This window comes from Triturus cristatus, chromosome 1_1 (genome assembly GCF_964204655.1).
Source record: "Triturus cristatus chromosome 1_1, aTriCri1.1, whole genome shotgun sequence".
Lineage (NCBI taxonomy): Eukaryota > Metazoa > Chordata > Amphibia > Caudata > Salamandridae > Triturus > Triturus cristatus.
This window is the reverse complement of record NC_140579.1, coordinates 314,512,028-314,529,989: the sequence shown is the minus strand read 5'-3', so window position 1 is coordinate 314,529,989 and position 17,962 is coordinate 314,512,028. Positions and strand designations below refer to the sequence as shown.

General features: G+C 42.0%; 1 protein-coding gene across 7 annotated transcripts in view; it reads left to right on the top strand.

Annotated features, from left to right (window-relative positions):
* LOC146870167 (uncharacterized) overlaps positions 1 to 17,962 on the top strand; it is a 740,305-nt gene that overhangs the window by 34,678 nt on the left and 687,665 nt on the right. For 3 of the 7 annotated variants that reach the window (XR_014969674.1, XR_014969683.1, XM_085629561.1), the window contains exon 2: positions 4,963 to 5,074. The exons of the other annotated variants lie outside the window; for them this stretch is intronic. Coding sequence is in view for 1 of the 3 variants with exons in the window: in XM_085629561.1 (XP_085485687.1) it covers positions 4,963 to 5,074 (112 nt within the window). In the remaining 2 variants the exon portion in view is untranslated. The remainder of the gene's footprint in view (positions 1 to 4,962; positions 5,075 to 17,962) is intronic. 7 annotated transcript variants of the gene reach the window in all.

Genomic DNA, 17,962 nt, shown 5'->3' with positions numbered 1-17,962 from the left:
ACAGATGTAGAATATCATGAAGACCTTTAGAGGGTGCATGTAAATGAGCAGGAAACGGCGTGGGTCAAAGAAAGAACATAAAGAAAAATAAGAAGGTCTTTTGATGGTGTTTATATTAAGCCAGTGGTTGCACGTGGGGCCGACAGGCACTCATTTTTGGGAACCACCCCTTATTTTCCGTCAACAAACTTGATTCAGAGCAAAAGAGCAAAAAACACAAAAAGAGGAAAGAAAGAGAAGGAAAAGACAGAAATACAAAGAAGCAAGCAGGAATGAAAAAGAAAATGCAAGAATGAGATAAAGATGCAGGGGGCTAGATGGTGGTGGATTAAAGAGTCATGAAGTGGAATCAAAACTACACAGCCTTGATGTTTAGCAAAACAACCTTCAATAGTACTGGCTGCAAAGTTATAAACAAACATTTTGGCCTAGCCACCTATTCTTTTGTAAATTAAGCACTGCCTTTTAATGGAGATAACAATAATAATGCTGTCTGATTGAACTGTCTGTCTGAGACATATCATAAAGGGAAGGGTGCCAACAATGGAAATGCAAACAATCACTGTGACCAAAATGCTGCGACCAAAATGAAATTAGGCCACAAGTATAATTTCTATATGTTTATGAAGAAGTACCAGAAAATGAAAAGGAATGGCATCTAACAAAAATAGCACCACTGGCAGATGAGAATACTTTGTTGGTCCTCAGATCAAGGAGAACCCATTAACTACTCTCAAACTGAAAGCACAACCTCCAACAAACAGTAAATTTAAACCACAATTAGGGAGGTGACAAGAACCATGCTTGCATCAAATCCCTTGCCCCTCACAAGATATTCCTTTCCAATCTCCCATGTCACTCAGCCCCCTAACATTCATCATTAATACTTCCTTAAATTGAATTTTCTCAGAATTAATTGTATCTTTCACATTTTAGGCACCCCTTCTCCTTATTAGTTACTTTTTCATTTCAAATTGTCTTGCTTTTAGCTTCTTTATGGGGACAGAAAAATATAAACTTGACTCCCATACATACCATTCATATCATTGTTTGAAACAAAGAGCTTAATGCACAAATCTTTTACACCTGAAAGTTTGGTAAATACCGCAAAAAAATAATAATTACCAATTCAAAATTACTGTCGCTATTTGTAGGAGTACTTTTTGCGCTTGTATTAGAATTTATAGATGCAAAGGTTCATGTGTGACAAAATTTCCTTCAGTCCTAGATGCCCTAGAAGATTGTGAACATCCACAAACATGGCACACTGTCAAACATTTACTCCTGACAATGACAAGAGTAAATACTTTTTCAGGGATGGAATAGAAAGGGACAATCTGCAATATTGTTGATGGTGTAAAGGAAGGGATTTGTTCTCATCACTTTGCTATTTTTTCCCATGCAAAAATACATGTCACAAGAGAAACACTTTTCCAGACTTACATCTGAAATGTTTTGTGAATTTTGGAATTTCATAAATCTGCAACCATATGTGGGTCCAAACAGATCCAAGCAGATTTCCAACTTGTTCTAGTTTGGTAAAATGGTCTGTTGAGAGGTTATCAATTGGACTAATAAACAGTGTTAATATTTTTTGGGATCCGTGTTAGATATGGGGGTTTCTAGTTGGCAGAGGTTTGCACCTTTGTCCAAGTAGGGACCCTTGCTTCTAGTCAGGGTAAGGAAGTTACACCCTTTGACAACTCCGCTCACCCCCTTGGTAGCTTAGCACGAGCAGGCAGGCTTATCTCAGAGGCAATTTGTAAAGCATTTTGGCTCACATACAGTAACACAATGAAAACACCACAAATGGACACCACACCAGTTTAGAAATATAGGACATTTTTATCTAAACCCAAACAAGACCAAATAACAAAAATCCAACATACAATGATCAAAATATGCACTTTGCAAGAATAACTTTAAAAATGCAGTTCCTGGAAGTTGGTAGCTCCAGCCGGGGCTTCCGCGGTGCTGAAAACAACCAAATCCAACAGTTTCGGTCGATTGCATCAGTGCAGACAGGCTCCGATGTCAGAGGACTCAAAAAAAGTACCTTTGGTTACAGCCAACTGTGTCGGTGCGGGCTTGTTGTGGCAACCGTCATGGTAGCGGTGTGAAGTAGAGTGGTGTAGTGCCCTCAGCTCGCATTTAGCGGCATCAGTGAGTACGGGGTGGTGGTGTGAAGTGGGGCGTTGCTTGTTACGGTGCTAGCAGGTCATGGTGCAGGCGGCGGTGCCAGTCGATGGGAGCTGGTGTCATTGTGCCCATACTGCGGTGTTTAACAGGGCAGTGCGTCGTGTGACTTACGAGCGGAGTCTCCAAACCACGGTGCAGGCAGTGACAGCGATGTCAGCGTGCAGCGGTGTCGTCAGTGAGACCAGGGTGGTGGAGTGAACCGAGGCAGTACGGAGTGCGGTGCCCACAGGTTGCATTATAGTCAGCGGCTCAGTGGTGACGATCGTTGGTGAGACCAGGGTGGCGGTGCAAAGTGCAGTGGTGCCCTTTGCAGTTTCTTCAGATCACAGAGCCTGTAGTGGAGTCGGTGATGGCGTTGGGTTGCGGTTTCCCTCTGTGGCAACTGGAACGCACTGTCCCAGAGGTGGTACCCAGAAGAAGGTGAAGTCCTTGCTGTTCCTGAGACTTCTTGAACAAGGGGGCAAGCTCTAATTCGAACCCTTTGAGATACTCGGTAGAAAAGTTACAGAGAGTTCAGTCCAATCCTTTCTCTGCCCAAGGCAGAAGCAGCTACTTCAGGCCAACACAGTAAAGCACACAGCAAAGGGTAGTCTCTCCTCACAGGTTCCCCGGCTCTTCATCTTGGCAGGTTCCTTGACAGAAGCGAGTTCCAAGGTTCTGGGTTCAGGGCCTCAATATTTATACCACATTTTTACTTTTTTCTCTTGTGGCAAAAACCTCTCAGCTTAGTCCAAACCAGTTCTGTCCTCGATGGTCCAGCTTCCTGGCAGGCGGTGGAGACAGCATTGTGCAAAGCAGAACAGAGCCTATTCAGGCGCTAGGAAAACTGGTCACACTACTCTAAATGCAACCCAGCTCTATTCAGCCTAGCTCTGAGTCATCCAGGAAAGGCAGGACACATCTCAATCCCCCCACCCCCCAGTGGCTGTCTACAGTGAATGCGCATCCTCAGCTCCTGTCACTCCAAAATCAGACAGCCAATACACACCCAGCACAGGCACACAGGATGGCTAAGCAAGAAAATGCCCACCTTCTAAAAGTGGCATTTTCAAACACACAATTTAAAAGTCATCTTTACTAAAAGGTGTGTCATTCAATTCTGAGTTCAGAGTACCTAAACTCCATCTTTCTATCTTGCCCCAATGGAACGTTACGAAGTAACTCTCTTGCTTAGCCTATGGGACAGATAGCCGTTCAATAGTGAAAAACGAAATTGGCAGTATTTCACTATCAGGACATGTCACAAACACCATTACATGTCCTACCTTTCACATACACTGCACCTTGCCCATGGGGGTACCTTGGGCCTACCTGAGGGGTGCCTTACATGTAAGGAAAGGGAAGGTTAGGGCCTGTCAAGAGGGAGCACTTGCCACTTCGACATGGCAGTTTAAAACTGCACACAGACACTGCAGTGGCAGGTCTGAGTCACCTTTGAAAGGCTACTTGGGTGGGTGGCACAACCAGTGCTGCAAGCCCACTAGTAGCATGTGATTTACCAGCCCTGGGCACATTTAGTGCACTGTACTACTGACTCAGGAGTAAATCAAATAAGACAATTATGGAAACACCAATCCATAAACACAATTTAAATGGAGATCATATGCACTTTAGTACTGAATAGCAGTCGAAAAACCAACAAAAATAAGGTCGAAAACAAAAAAGCAAAAAGTCAGGTGTGAACCCGGTAAAAAAGCCAAGTCTAACCATCTGCAAAAATGAACTTGTCATTAGTCTTATCTACTTAAATGTAAATTACTTTTAGAAATGAAAGGGCTATCACCCTGCTTTCCCTTAAAAACTGAGCATTGTGTACATCTCCATAAAAATGAGTCAAACAGCAAGAATCTGAATTTTCAGGGCTAGGCTGTATGTCAGATTGTATCTACAATCCCCACTGTTTCATTGATCGTCAACGTTTCTAACGAGTTGGCTAAAGCAGTTATTAGGACTCTGCCATATGGGTATTTTAGAATATGTTTCTTAGGCACCTACGTCCTTTGAATATACAATTTAATGCTGGAAGCAAAGGCAGTTTGTGTCCAAACATGCTGAAAAATGATGGAATGTGTGTCTTTCACTGCATTAGGCTCAAACTTGAAATGTTCCGGTGCTCTGGCAAGCTCTGATTGACAGATCGGATACAAAAGACGCCAGTGCCTTGGAAACAAGTAGTTCCTTGTTTCCTTTTGGAGTTGTTGCCCGCTGACTAAGTTGGCACGTGGAATGCAAATTAACTTTAAATGATTTTCTCTGTGAGGGCAAAGGCATTTGCCATGTGTTCGGTTTATCAATTGGCTGATTTTTGTCCACAATTGAGCACACAGCTGTGGCGCATACACTGTGCTCTGTCTGGGTTGATTCCTTGACCAGGCACCCACAGGTGCGACAGCCTGTTTCTCATTTCATGAAAAAGGTCCATAAACAAGCTGTTGCTGGTCACTGGTTGAGGGAGTCCTGGAAATCGACTTCTCAAGCAGTCAAATGAATTCATTTACTGGGACGTTCTCCCATTCATGTCCCATCAAGCCACTTCATGTAAAGGACTTGAGTCGTGCTCCTGGTCTATCATTGTTCTTACAGTATGACCACACCCCATTATGTGTTTCATGGCTTTTAATTATTTTAGTAAATCTATCATTCACTTTACAGCCATCACATTTTAGTAATGCCTGTCGCACTTCATGGTTACTTGCTTTATTTTTGCTTTATTCTTTATATTAAATATTAAGAACAGAGAAATACTCTTTTTTGTTGTTGCAGACGTATCTCAAACGTATTACACTGTCCATATAAATGGATTTCAGTTGAAACCAGATTACAGAAGCCAGCACATGATGGGGCATGTGGTAGGAACAGGACTAGACAACACACTGTAAGTTTGCATTTGTATATGTACGTGTGATTAACAAGTTGTCCCCAATAACAAGGATTTACATAACACTGCAAATATTTTGCCCCTACATTAACTATCCCTTCCCCAGCAAAGCTCCCTGAGATAATGGTAGTCGTGGGACACTAGCGTGGTTGGACATTCCCGTACCCTTCAACATTCCAGGGTCATCTCTACTCAGCTGGCATGAGATGTGCTATACTTGCTTATCATCAGTCTTTTCTGTCCTTCCCATCCCACCCAGCTGTGCTCCACTGTTTCCCTCTGAATCTCTTCCAGTGGTGTACCTTAGGAGCCAGTCACTTCTCCTCTGCTCTTCAATGCGTATGTCTAACTACTTACTAATCTCATTCAGGCCTGTGGGATGACTTCTTATAACTACACAAATGAAACTCAATGCATTCGGAGAATTGAATGTCAACAGCAATCTCTTCTTACACTATATGTATCTTCTTCAATGGGAGAGCGGCATCATGCTGCTTTCATTGTGATATTCTTCCCTTCAAATTCCTGTCGTGCATATGTTCCAATTTAAAAACACATGTTCTCAGTCCCTCTGCTACATTCAATCAATCAAATCAATCAATCAATCACACGTTTGTTGAGCGCTACTACTCACTCGTAGGGGTCTCAAGGCGCTGGGGGAGAGGGGGTTTCGCAGGTTCCAGTCCATCAAGGAGGGGTCTGTCGAAGAGCCAGGTTTTGAGGTTTCTTGTGAAGATGAGGAGAGATGTTGTTTGTCTGAGGTGGAGCGGGAGGGCGTTCCAGGCTCTGGCTGCGAGGAAGGAGAAGGAGCGGCTGCCTGATCTGGTCTTTCTGGTGCGGGGAACCACGGCGTAGGAGAGTTGGGCTGATCGTAGGGTCCTTTGAGGTGCGTGGAATTTGAGTCGGCTGTTCAGGTATGCCGGTCCGGTGTCGTGGAGGGCCTTGTGAACATGGGTGAGCATCTTGAAGGTGACTCTAGCTTCGATGGGGAGCCAGTGGAGTGTGCGTGCTGCAGATCGGCACATATAAATTCTCCCTACTTCCACGGACAGAGTAAATTCACAGTTGTACGCACATACACTCATCATACGCTCGGGCCCATCACACTAACATTCATTCAATTACTCTATCCACACTGAATATAAGAGGGAAAACCTAAACCAATCTGCATCTAAAACGAGGTCAATGCGACCATAAAGATATTGTCCTGAGTCATGATTTAAAACATAAGGAAATACATTTGAAACTCAATAAATGACAAAGAAATAACCACCCGACACTGTAATTCAAACAAATGGTTGTTTATCTAAATTAGTTTAAATGAAAGTCAATCATTAGCAAAATCATTATTCTCATAGTTACCTATTCTAGCTAAATGGGTCAGGACAGGTCTCTCAGTAAAGTCTCCCGAGTTGCCGTCCTCTCGATCAGCATCGATCCTCACGAGCATAGGTTCAGGAAGAAGTGGCCTCAATCGCTACAGACCCTCTCTAGTCTAGTAATATTTATAAGGAAGAGAAACAATAATAAAGTAACAAACAAACTCTGAACGTCCGTTGAGCAGAGCGGGCAGGAAAGAATGTTATCTGGTAACATTTAGAAAAACCTCCGCTCAGAAAAATCACAAAAATAAAAACACGGAAGAAGGAAACTCAAGCTCGAAAAATGATACACTCATGAATGCTCTTCCTTGGTACCATAGTGAAGCCACGGCAATTTAATCAAAGTTCATTGTGGCTTTATTCTTTTCCAAGGGCAATTGGAAGCAAGCCCGGAGCTGCTGTCCTCACGGAAACTTTTAATTCAGCCAGAAGCCATGGTCAGGTGACTTTCAACCATGTTCAGCAAGGCCTCTCGTCACATTTCAATCACTCGAGTGCAGGCTGTAAATAGCAGCCATCTTGGTTTAGGCCAAAACGGACCATCTTAATTAAAAGAAACACAAAACAACGTTACCACATCATAATGATTATACAGTGTTAATCCCCACTAATACCCTTATGTGTATGTAATTACCTAGCCGTCTGCAACACAAGGAAGCATTAAAGCACATTATTTAAAAGCGCAAACACGAAACAAATAGCACCTTTATGACACTTACTTTATCAATTTGCTCACCAATTTAATTCACATATTAATAAAGCAACATTTATGCATTCCCACGTGTAATTTTTCTCTAATTAGTAATGTTGGTTAGTCAAGACTTCTAACAAAGTTAATAATTAATGATTATAAATTAGTAATTTTAATCATGACAAACAACATAAACTGGAGTTTAAATCTCAATAAATTTTCAATAGAAAACCCTGCTCCAGCAATTCCCCCTTTGGTGATATATATCACCACAAAAACCAACCCAGAAAAAAAATTTGTCCCAATTTTCAGGAGAAATTGAAAATGTCTTTTATGACACAACATTAAACACCAGACTCTTTTTCATCATCCTTCTTCGACTCCAAGTAAACACTCTCCCTCAATTCTTCCAATTCTATTTCTTGTGGGTCTCTCTTTGACCTCAAAAAACATTGCTAGAAAAATCATTAATTGACCTATCTTTATGTATGTAAATGTTACTACTTCTAGTCGGAACTGCTTTCTGTAAACTCTTCTCTATGTTAGTCACATTCTCAGCATGTATTCCAAAAGTATCTATGGTATCTCTAAAAGTAACTAACAAAGCTAGTACACCCCATAATAGCATTAATAATCCAGTACAGCAGCAGCACATTCTACACCATCTTTTCAAGAAGGCACATCTACTTTGATTATTTTCTGTGTTAGCCATTTTACTACTTCGGCAGTGTCTTTTGACTTAGCCTCTATTACTCCACTACTGAATTTTAGAACTCTAGATTATTTCAAACAACTAATTTCAAATCTTCTTCTTTTCACTCTTCTCCAAGTGACTCCTTCAGTTCACTCAATTTGGATTTTCATCACTTTTCACTTCTTCTTCAGCAACATCAAATTGTATCAAATCTTCAACAACATCCTGAGCATCCGACTCTTCTCCAATGTCAGTCAAGATAACTTTCAGGATTCCAACAGTTTTCTCCTCAACCACTTCTCGTACGGTCCCCTCTGGATTTCCTTGACTTTCTGCCTCTTCACCTTCAGACAGCGCAACATACTTCCATTCCGGTGACCTATACTTCTGGTTAGGTTTTCTGATTCTCTTGATCTCCTCTGGTTCTCTTGAGATCTTTTGTTTTTCACCTTTCGCTTGATTCTGACTCGACACCTCGTTCACCTGTTCAGCTTTTGATGAATTTGCTCGTGTCAGTCTGTACCTTAGTCTCTTTATCCTGTTAGGCCAAAAATCTCCTCTTACACTCCTCTTCGGTCTCACTTCTTTATTATTTCTTTCTCTGATCCAAGTTCTCTTTCTCAGAACTCGACCCTCTGATTTCTCATTCTCACTCTCATCTGATTCTGTCTCATTTGCCTCTTGTCCATGAACAATTCTCTTTTGCTCCACAGTCTTTTCCACCACCGATTGAGATTTCCCTATTTCTGTCCCTCCTCGGGTCTCCGACATGCAATCTTCTTGCTGTCTACTTGTCCCTTCACCTAGCTTATCAGGAAGGTTCCCTACACCTCCTCGGGGGTCTTCCGCAATCTGTCCCTCTCTATCTTCTTCTGACCCTACTTCTTCAGGAGTAATCTCAGGTGGATTTTCAACCTCCTAATCTAATTCAGGTGTAGTCTCTGTGGAATTGCTCTTTTCTCCTCTTTCTTCTCCACTGCTTGTTGGAACTTCAGGCACTCTTACAGAATCTGATCTCTCCTCTGAGACTCTCAATGTTTCTCTTGAAGCCTGTTTTGGAAAGAAAAAAGAATCACCTGACTCTCTTTCTCCTTCCCCCCTTTCAGGATTCTTTTTTTGTCTTACTGGTTCAGTTTCTGCATCATCACTAGAATCTGACTCTTCAAAATACTCTTTACCAGTCCCCTCTTTGGGATTTGGAACTCTCAGAGTATGACTTGCATGAACCCAGTTTTTCACACCAGCACACTTCACTGCAGTTGTCGTAGTCAGAATGACTTGTCTTGGCCTTCCCCACCTTGGAACCAAGCAATTTCTTCTTCTGTGCACTTTTATCCTCACCCAGTCCCCTGGACTCAGATCATGAGCTTGCTTCTTCTCAAGTGTGGTAGCGTCTTCTCCAACCTGGTGAAACACAGAATGAACTGCGTCAGCCAGGCCTTTACAGTAATCCAAAATCATGTCATCAGTTATTGTCATTAACTTGTTGACAGGTACGAAAGCATGTCTCATGGCACGTCCCATCAATATTTCATGTGGACTCAACCCTGTGGTTCTATCTGGAGTAGACCTAATAGTCATAAGCACTAGAGGCAAGACATCAGGCCATTTCATTCCAGTGGCTAAACACATCTTACCAATTCGGTTTTTGATTGTGCCGTTCATCTGCTCAACAATACCAGAAGCCTCTGGTCTGTATGCACAATGTAGCTTCTGCTGTATGCTCAATGCTTCACAAATTAAACCCATAAGCTCATTGTAGAAGTGTCCACCTCTGTCTGACTCAATTGTCACTGGGAACCCGTACCTAGGAATCAACTCTCTTAACAGTAACTTTGCAACTGTTATTCCATCATTCCTCCTAGTTGGATAGGCCTCCACCCATCTCGAGAACAAACAGACTACCACTAGAACATACCTCAACCTGTTCACTTGGGGCATTTCAATGAAATCTATTTGCATTCTGGTAAAAGGACCTCCTTCTCTGCCTATTGTTCCTAGGCTCACCACTGTTTTTTCCCCAGTATTAAACTGTTGACAAATCAAACATCTCTGACAGATGCTCTCTGCAATTAACCTGAACTTTGCATTGTACCAGGTTTGTTTAAAGGACCTAATCATTGCATCCCTCCCCAGATGTCCCTGGCCATGATACATTCTTGCCATTGTTGATAGCATCCTATTTGGCATGACTGGTCTTCCATCTCTATAGATCCAAACATGATCTGTTTCTCTAGGGGCACAACCTGCCTTGATCCAATCTCTCATTTCCTCATCTCCTGCCTCATCCTGCAACTGTTTCACTTCATTCCATGTTTCTAGGACATTAGTAAACATCACAGAACAAAAAGACATTTCCCTTTCCCGTCCCCTGTTAATCGAATTATTGTTTTTTGCACAATACTGTGCTATGTCATTGGCAAAACGATTACCAAGAGTAACAAAATCATCTCCTTGTCCATGAGCTGCACACTTTACAACTGCTAGTTCTTTAGGCAGCTGTATCGCCTCAAGCAACTTCCCAATCACCTCAGCATTCTTTATTGGAGTCCCACTCGACGTCAAGAAACCTCTCTGTAGCCAAAGTTGGCCAAAATCATGAACGACTCCAAATCCATACTGACTATCAGTCATCACAGTCACTCTCAGATTTTTCCCAATCTTGCAAGCTTTCGTCAATGCCATCAATTCAGCCACTTGAGCAGATCTTACTCCTTTCAAAGACGAAGCTTCCATAACCTCTGAAACCTTGTACACTGCATATGCTGCACTCAGCACACCATCATCAGTTCTCAGACAAGATCCATCCACAAATAACACATGATCACTCTCAGGTAATGGCAGATCTCTTATGTCTGGTCTAGGTTTTGTACAATAGTCAAGCACATCCAAACAATCATGATCAACATCATCTCCCACATTCACATTGTCAGCATCTGGCAACAGAGTTGCTGGATTCACATTCACACATCTCTCAAGAGTCACATTTGATGCTCCCAGAATGATTTTCTCATATTTAGTCAGCCGACTATGTGACATATACTGAGTTCTGCTTCTTGTCAAAAGAATTGCCACATCATGAGGTACGAATACCCTTACAGGATATCCCATTATTATACCCTCACTCTGTTCCAAGCTTCTGCATGTAGCAGCTACTGCTTGAGGCAAACTGGCAAACCCACAGCTACGGGGTCAAGTGTCGATGAGAAGTACGCGATCGGCCTTCTCAGTTGTCCATGTTTCTGAATTAACACTGAAAGTGCACAACCATTTCTCTCACTGCAGTACAATTCAAACTCTTTCTCATAGTCTGGCATTCCCAAAGCGGGAGCTTCACACATTCTGCTCTTCAACTCTTCAAATGCTGCCATTTGTTCTGCATCCAATTCCAATGGGTCTCTCACCTCACTTTTGGTCAATTTAATCAGTGGCTTTGCTATCAGGGAGAAATTACTTATCCACTGACGACAATAACCCACCATCCCCAGAAACATTCTCACCTCTCTCTGGGTCATCGGGGCTCTCATTCCTCTGATAATTTTAATCCTGTCATCAGTCACCTTTCTCAGACCCTTTTCAATATTGTGTCCAAGATAATGCACCATTTCTTGCAAAATTGCAATTTGGCTGGAGATACCTTTAACCCCCCATCTGCCAGATGATTCAGTAAAGCTATGGTATCTACTTCACAAGCTTCACGTGTCTTTGATGCCACAAGTAGGTCATCAATGTACTGCACTAGTACTGAGCTTTCAGGCATGATCAAACTCTCCAATGATTTCTTCAATAACTGTTTGAATATCGATGGACTCTCTGTATACCCCTGTGGGATACGACACCATGCTAAAATACGCTGTCCAAACCGAAATGCGAAAATCGGCTGGCTGTCATGATGCAATGGAATTGAAAAGAAAGCATGACTCAAATCAATCACCGTGTACCACTCAGCATCATGAGGCATCTGATACAAAATCACTGACGGATTTGGCACAATGGGACAACATGCCACCACAATTTTGTTAACTTTTCTCAAATCTTGTACAATCCTGAACTTTCCATTAGGTTTCTTTAGCCCCATTATCGGTGAATTACACGGGCTACTCAGTAACTCTCTCAAAACACCCTGTTGAATCATCTTGTCAATTATAGGAGTTATTCCCTCAATTATCTCTGGAGTCAATCTGTACTGAGGAATATTAGGATAAACAATCCCTTCTTTCACTGAAATCTTCACTGGATCTACATTATTCATCAATCCCACATCTTCTCCAGTAAAATCCCAAACCGCTGTTTTTACTGTGTGTCTCAACTCCTGAGGCAAATCATCTGGATTAAACACAGCATATGTACCAACAATCTCACTCTCTCTATTGTCTAGAGTCATCCTGTACAAAACATCCTCATCTGGTGTTTCAAAGGCTATTCCATCTGGAGTACAAAAAAATGTACAGCTCATCTTACACAATAAGTCCCTACCTAACAAGTTCACTGGACTAGTGTCACAGACTACAAACCTGTGCATGTCTGAAAATTTCCCTATTCTTACCCTTACTGGTTCGGTAAGACGAGTCTTAATCTGTGTATTTGCTACACCAACCACTTGGATTGCTTCGTCCGAGAGAGGAAGATTTCTAATATCTGCTGACCTGACAGTTGATCTCGTCGCTCCTGTGTCTACCAAAAAAGTAACACTCTCCCCATTTATTTTCCCATCTACAAATGGTCCTGCCTGGTCTATTTCTAGAGTTGCACCAAGTATGCACTCTTCCTCCTCTCTTCGACACCGTCAATAGTCCCCTTCAGACTCACTCCCCTCATTCTTTAACCAGTACTGCTGTACCGGGTTTGAACGTCTCGGTTTGTTTACCTGCTCATCATTGTAGAATCCCGAATCCTGGTTATACTTTTGGGACCCTCTATTCTGCGGCAAGGGCGGTTTTGGCTCTTGGCTCTGCTGTCTGACAACCTTCTGCTGTTGCTGCTGATGATTACACCCCTCGTTCTGCACCTGTTGATTCAAGGGTTTATTCTCATTACTCACTAATGGTGGATTGGTACACTCGGATCTCCAATGCCCCAATTGTTCACAGTTGTGACAAGGGAACTTTTTCTTTGCTTCTTCCAGATTCCCCTTCCCTTTTCCTGCATATCTGGGTCTATTTCCTGAATTATTTGCTTGTTCCATCATCTGTGCTTCTTGTCTTTCAGCAACCTTCACCTGTGCCCACATTGCTTTTTCTTTCAGCTTTCTCTGTTTTGCCTCAATCTCGTCACTGAAGTACTTTGCATGTCTCAAGATTTCATCAATCTTTTTACTCTGCCAATCAACTGTATGCTCATGAATTCTTTCACTGATTTCAGGTCTCAAGCCATATACAAACCTGTATACAAAATGACTCAAATCCTTATCACCCAGGTGTTCATCTCCACTAAACTGTTTGAAAGCCAGTATCAGCCTTTCATAAAAAGCATGAACTGATTCTTTCGCTTCCTGATGTGTTCGATCTATCTTAACCCAGTCTGTCTCTTTAGGGGGTACCTTATTTTTCAGAAACACAATAACCTGTTCATATTTCCTCATTACCTCTGGGTCTGGTGCTCCTGTTTTCGGATCTCTTGGATACTCCTTAGCAGGCCAATCTACAACTATTTTACACTCTGCCCACAAGTCTGCTGGAACAATTATATCAAACAGACTATTCAGGTCAATCCACAGCACTTTTGACAATTTCACAAACCTGTCTACCTGCCTATACCACTCGACAGGCTTTTCTCTCAGTCGAGGGAAATCATTCGTAAATGACAAAATATCCTGTCTAGTCCATGGGACATGTACATATCCTCCTCCAGGAATCTCTCTCATAGGATAAGCATCCACTGTTTTCTCTTTTTCTCTCATAGGGAAAGCTGAATAAGTCCTGTCCACTGAATCTTCCCTTTTCTTGTACCATCTATCCTTCCATTTTTCCACATCACCCCATTTTCATAATAAGGCAATCATTTCCTTAATCTGTCCTGTTCTACCAGCACCATTTAGATTCTCAATATCTTTATCGGAGAAATCCACCCTGTAAGACTTCTGCAAAGCTTTCACCTTATCCATGTCAACTCCCTGTTCACTCGCTATTGCTCTTAACCTGTCATGTGTGCTCTTAGCCCTCCAGGTGATACTCTTGCACATAAATAACAACTCTCCATCATGATGGTTTTTCAGTATATCTGTAGGAATTGTTCCTGCAATAAGCTCCTCCAATTCTATACGCAACCTTGCTACATCAATTGACTGTGAATCTTTATCCTTTTTTTGAAGAACTTTCAACCAATCATTCAAATCCTCAGCTGTTATTTCTGTAGACTTTTTCACTGCACCCACTTGTTCTGCCATCCTCTGTGGTTCCAATATTGATCCTCCCAAACAACCAGTATTCAATCCTGAATTAGGCTGTACATCTGATCCTCCACTACATGTGTCATGTCTCAGTTGACTCAAATTATTTTCTCCTGTCCTCATTCTTGATTCTTCCAAAGTGCAAGAACTAACCAAACCATTTCCAACATAGGGAACTGTCAAACCATTCTCACCCATTCTTTGTTTATCAAAAATAAGCACAACCGGACCTATGGTTACAGGCACTGTAACAGCTTCTAGATTTTTCGTCAGCTCTCTAATTTTCTCAGTCAGCTCAGATGTCGTTCTGGTTAATTCTCTTGTTTTCTCATCACTAACTCGATTCTCTCTCTCTCTCGCTCTCTCTCTCTTTCCCTTTCCGTGAAAGAGCTACCACTTTTCAGATCAGGGGTCACAACCTCAGTTTTAACAATTCGCAAAGTATCTCTTATTGGAGTAACAACTGGCGTGCTTTCTTCTGGTTCCGGTCTATATGGAGGTGGTCTCTTATAAATCATGTCATCCAAGACCTCATCCTCATAATCATTAGCCCCATACCTTCTTACTTCTGTATCAGGCACCTTTTCTGCACCTTTCCTCCCTTCCGTTTCTTCAACTGTCCTCATAGGATATAATCCCTCTGACATACTAGCATCTCGCCATCTCCTCATTCGATCATGATGAGTCTCACGATCATATTTCCTCCCAAATATATACCTATAATTGCCTCCACTCCTCTGCTTTTCTCGCTCATGCACCTCATCTTCCCATTCCACCAACGCCTCGAACTGTGTCGGCCTTGGTCTAGGCTCTAGACACATCATCTTTTCCCGTAAATTTCTCAACACGGCCAAATTAAACGAACCATGTTCCGGGAACGGTAAAACACCATCCTCCTTAGTGTACTTAGCCCAGTTATCTAACCATATACAGGTATGATACCCATATTTTGCAACCATGAAGGATGCAGGAGTTCTTGTCTGAGGTAGCAATTCACCTTCTCTAGTTATTATGTTCTTATCCTTGTCGAACCACCTTTTAATTTTACCGAACAAGGATTTATTTTTCTTTTCCTCTGGTTGATAATACATTTTAGCGTTTACCACTATTCTCTAGTCCCTTCCGCAACTGTACGATCTTTTGTCCAATAACAGCGCGACTCACACAAACGCACCAATCCTAGAGCGTCTACGTCACCCTGTACTCCTTCCAATCCCTGCGCGGCTCACACCAACGCACCAATCCTAGCGCGAGCACTGTTCTGATCCACTACCCAATCACAGCACGGTCTGTATGACGTCAGTAGTCACTGCAGTCGCTTCTGCTCTGTCTCCTGTCACTCGTATACCCCTCCTTTACAAAGTCTTCTCAGTAGACTTCGTTTCAGATTCTACAAAATCTATTAGTTACAACATATAAACATCTCCATTGTCTGCTTCGCTAACCATAGAATAGTAAAGAAAATTCTTTTTCACAAGAATCCCGCTTCTCTCTAGAACAGCGCTTACCTCTGCTCTAGCATGGAATTATTGCTTTCGTTGACACAGTAGCACATCCCTCTACTTTGCCCTTCTAACATGCATCCATTAACTGTTTCCTCCAGGACTGCTCCAAAGAGTCTCACAATCAACTAAATGCTCATACATTCACACACTTTCACACCAGAAAATGTAGCACAACCACACAGAATCCTGCCTTTCCCGAGAACAGCGAACAGTCTGTCCCACTACAGAATTATAACACACGTTAACCAAGCAGCGCTTACCTCTGCCCAGTCCTTCAGACAAGCTCAGAGAATACCTATTACTACTCCAGCAGTAAGCTTTAACGGCGAACCTTACGGATCCCTGGGACTTAAGACCAGAGTTTCACAGATAACCTTCGCTACCATACACACTCCTTTTATACTGAAAATATGTCCCTAATAGTAACACACGACGATGTCACTAATTCCGAACCCAGACAATGTGACGCGCAACTTCAGTTGTCACACGTTTTTCCTGCATACGTACAGGTAATTCCAACAATTCCGTCTTTCCCGAGAGCAGCACTCACTTCCCTCTGCCCTACTACGGAACTGTCACCAGCTCCCCATGTTCCAGAAGCCGTACACACTACATAAAACTCAATACGACGACCTCAACATATAGTATTAGTACATATACCAACATTAATCAATAAATCAATAAATCAAAAAGCCTATGTACAAGCAATCTATCAGATCAAGACAATAATCTATAACCATCATACTGCTACCAGGAAACTGCTGCAGATCGGCGCATATAAATTCTCCCTACTTCCACGGACAGAGTAAATTCACAGTTGTACGCACATACACTCATCATACGCTAGGGCCCATCACACTAACATTCATTCAATTACTCTATCCACACTGAATATAAGAGGGAAAACCTAAACCAATCTGCATCTAAAACGAGGTCAATGCGACCATAAAGATATTGTCCTGAGTCATGATTTAAAACATAAGGAAATACATTTGAAACTCAATAAATGACAAAGAAATAACCACCCGACACTGTAATTCAAACAAATGGTTGTTTATCTAAATTAGTTTAAATGAAAGTCAATCATTAGCAAAATCATTATTCTCATAGTTACCTATTCTAGCTAAATGGGTCAGGACAGGTCTCTCAGTAAAGTCTCCCGAGTTGCCGTCCTCTCGATCAGCATCGATCCTCACGAGCATAGGTTCAGGAAGAAGTGGCCTCAATCGCTACAGACCCTCTCTAGTCTAGTAATATTTATAAGGAAAATAACAATAATAAAGTAACAAACAAACTCTGAACGTCCGTTGAGCCGCTGAGCAGAGCGGGCAGGAAAGAATGTTATCTGGTAACATTTAGAAAAACCTCCGCTCAGAAAAATCACAAAAATAAAAACACGGAAGAAGGAAACTCAAGCTAGAAAAACGGTACACTCATGAATGCTCTTCCTTGGTACCATAGTGAAGCCACCGCAATTTAATCAAAGTTCATTGTGGCTTTATTCTTTTCCGAGGGCAATTGGAAGCAAGCCCGGAGCTGCTGTCCTCATGGAAACTTTTAATTCAGCCAGAAGCCATGGTCAGGTGACTTTCAACCATGTTCAGCAAGGCCTCTCGTCACATTTCAATCACTCGAGTGCAGGCTGTAAATAGCAGCCATCTTGGTTTAGGCCAAAACGGACCATCTTAATTAAAAGAAACACAAAACAACGTTACCACATCATAATGATTATACAGTGTTAATCCCCACTAATACCCTTATGTGTATGTAATTACCTAGCCGTCTGCAACACAAGGAAGCATTAAAGCACGTTATTTAAAAGCGCAAACACGAAACAAATAGCACCTTTATGACACTTACTTTATCAATTTGCTCACCAATTTAATTCACATATTAATAAAGCAACATTTATGCATTCCCACGTGTAATTTTTCTCTAATTAGTAATGTTGGTTAGTCAAGACTTCTAACAAAGTTAATAATTAATGATTATAAATTAGTAATTTTAATCATGACAAACAACATAAACTGGAGTTTAAATCTCAATAAATTTTCAATAGAAAACCCTGCTCCAGCATGCGCAGGTGCTGGGAGATGTGGGAGTGTCTTGGCAGGTTGAGGACCAGTCTTACGGCGGTGTTCTGGATGTTCTGTAGCTATTGTGTGAGGTTTTTGTTTTTTCTGGCATAGAGTGCGTTGCCGTAGTCGAGTCTGCTGGTGACCAGG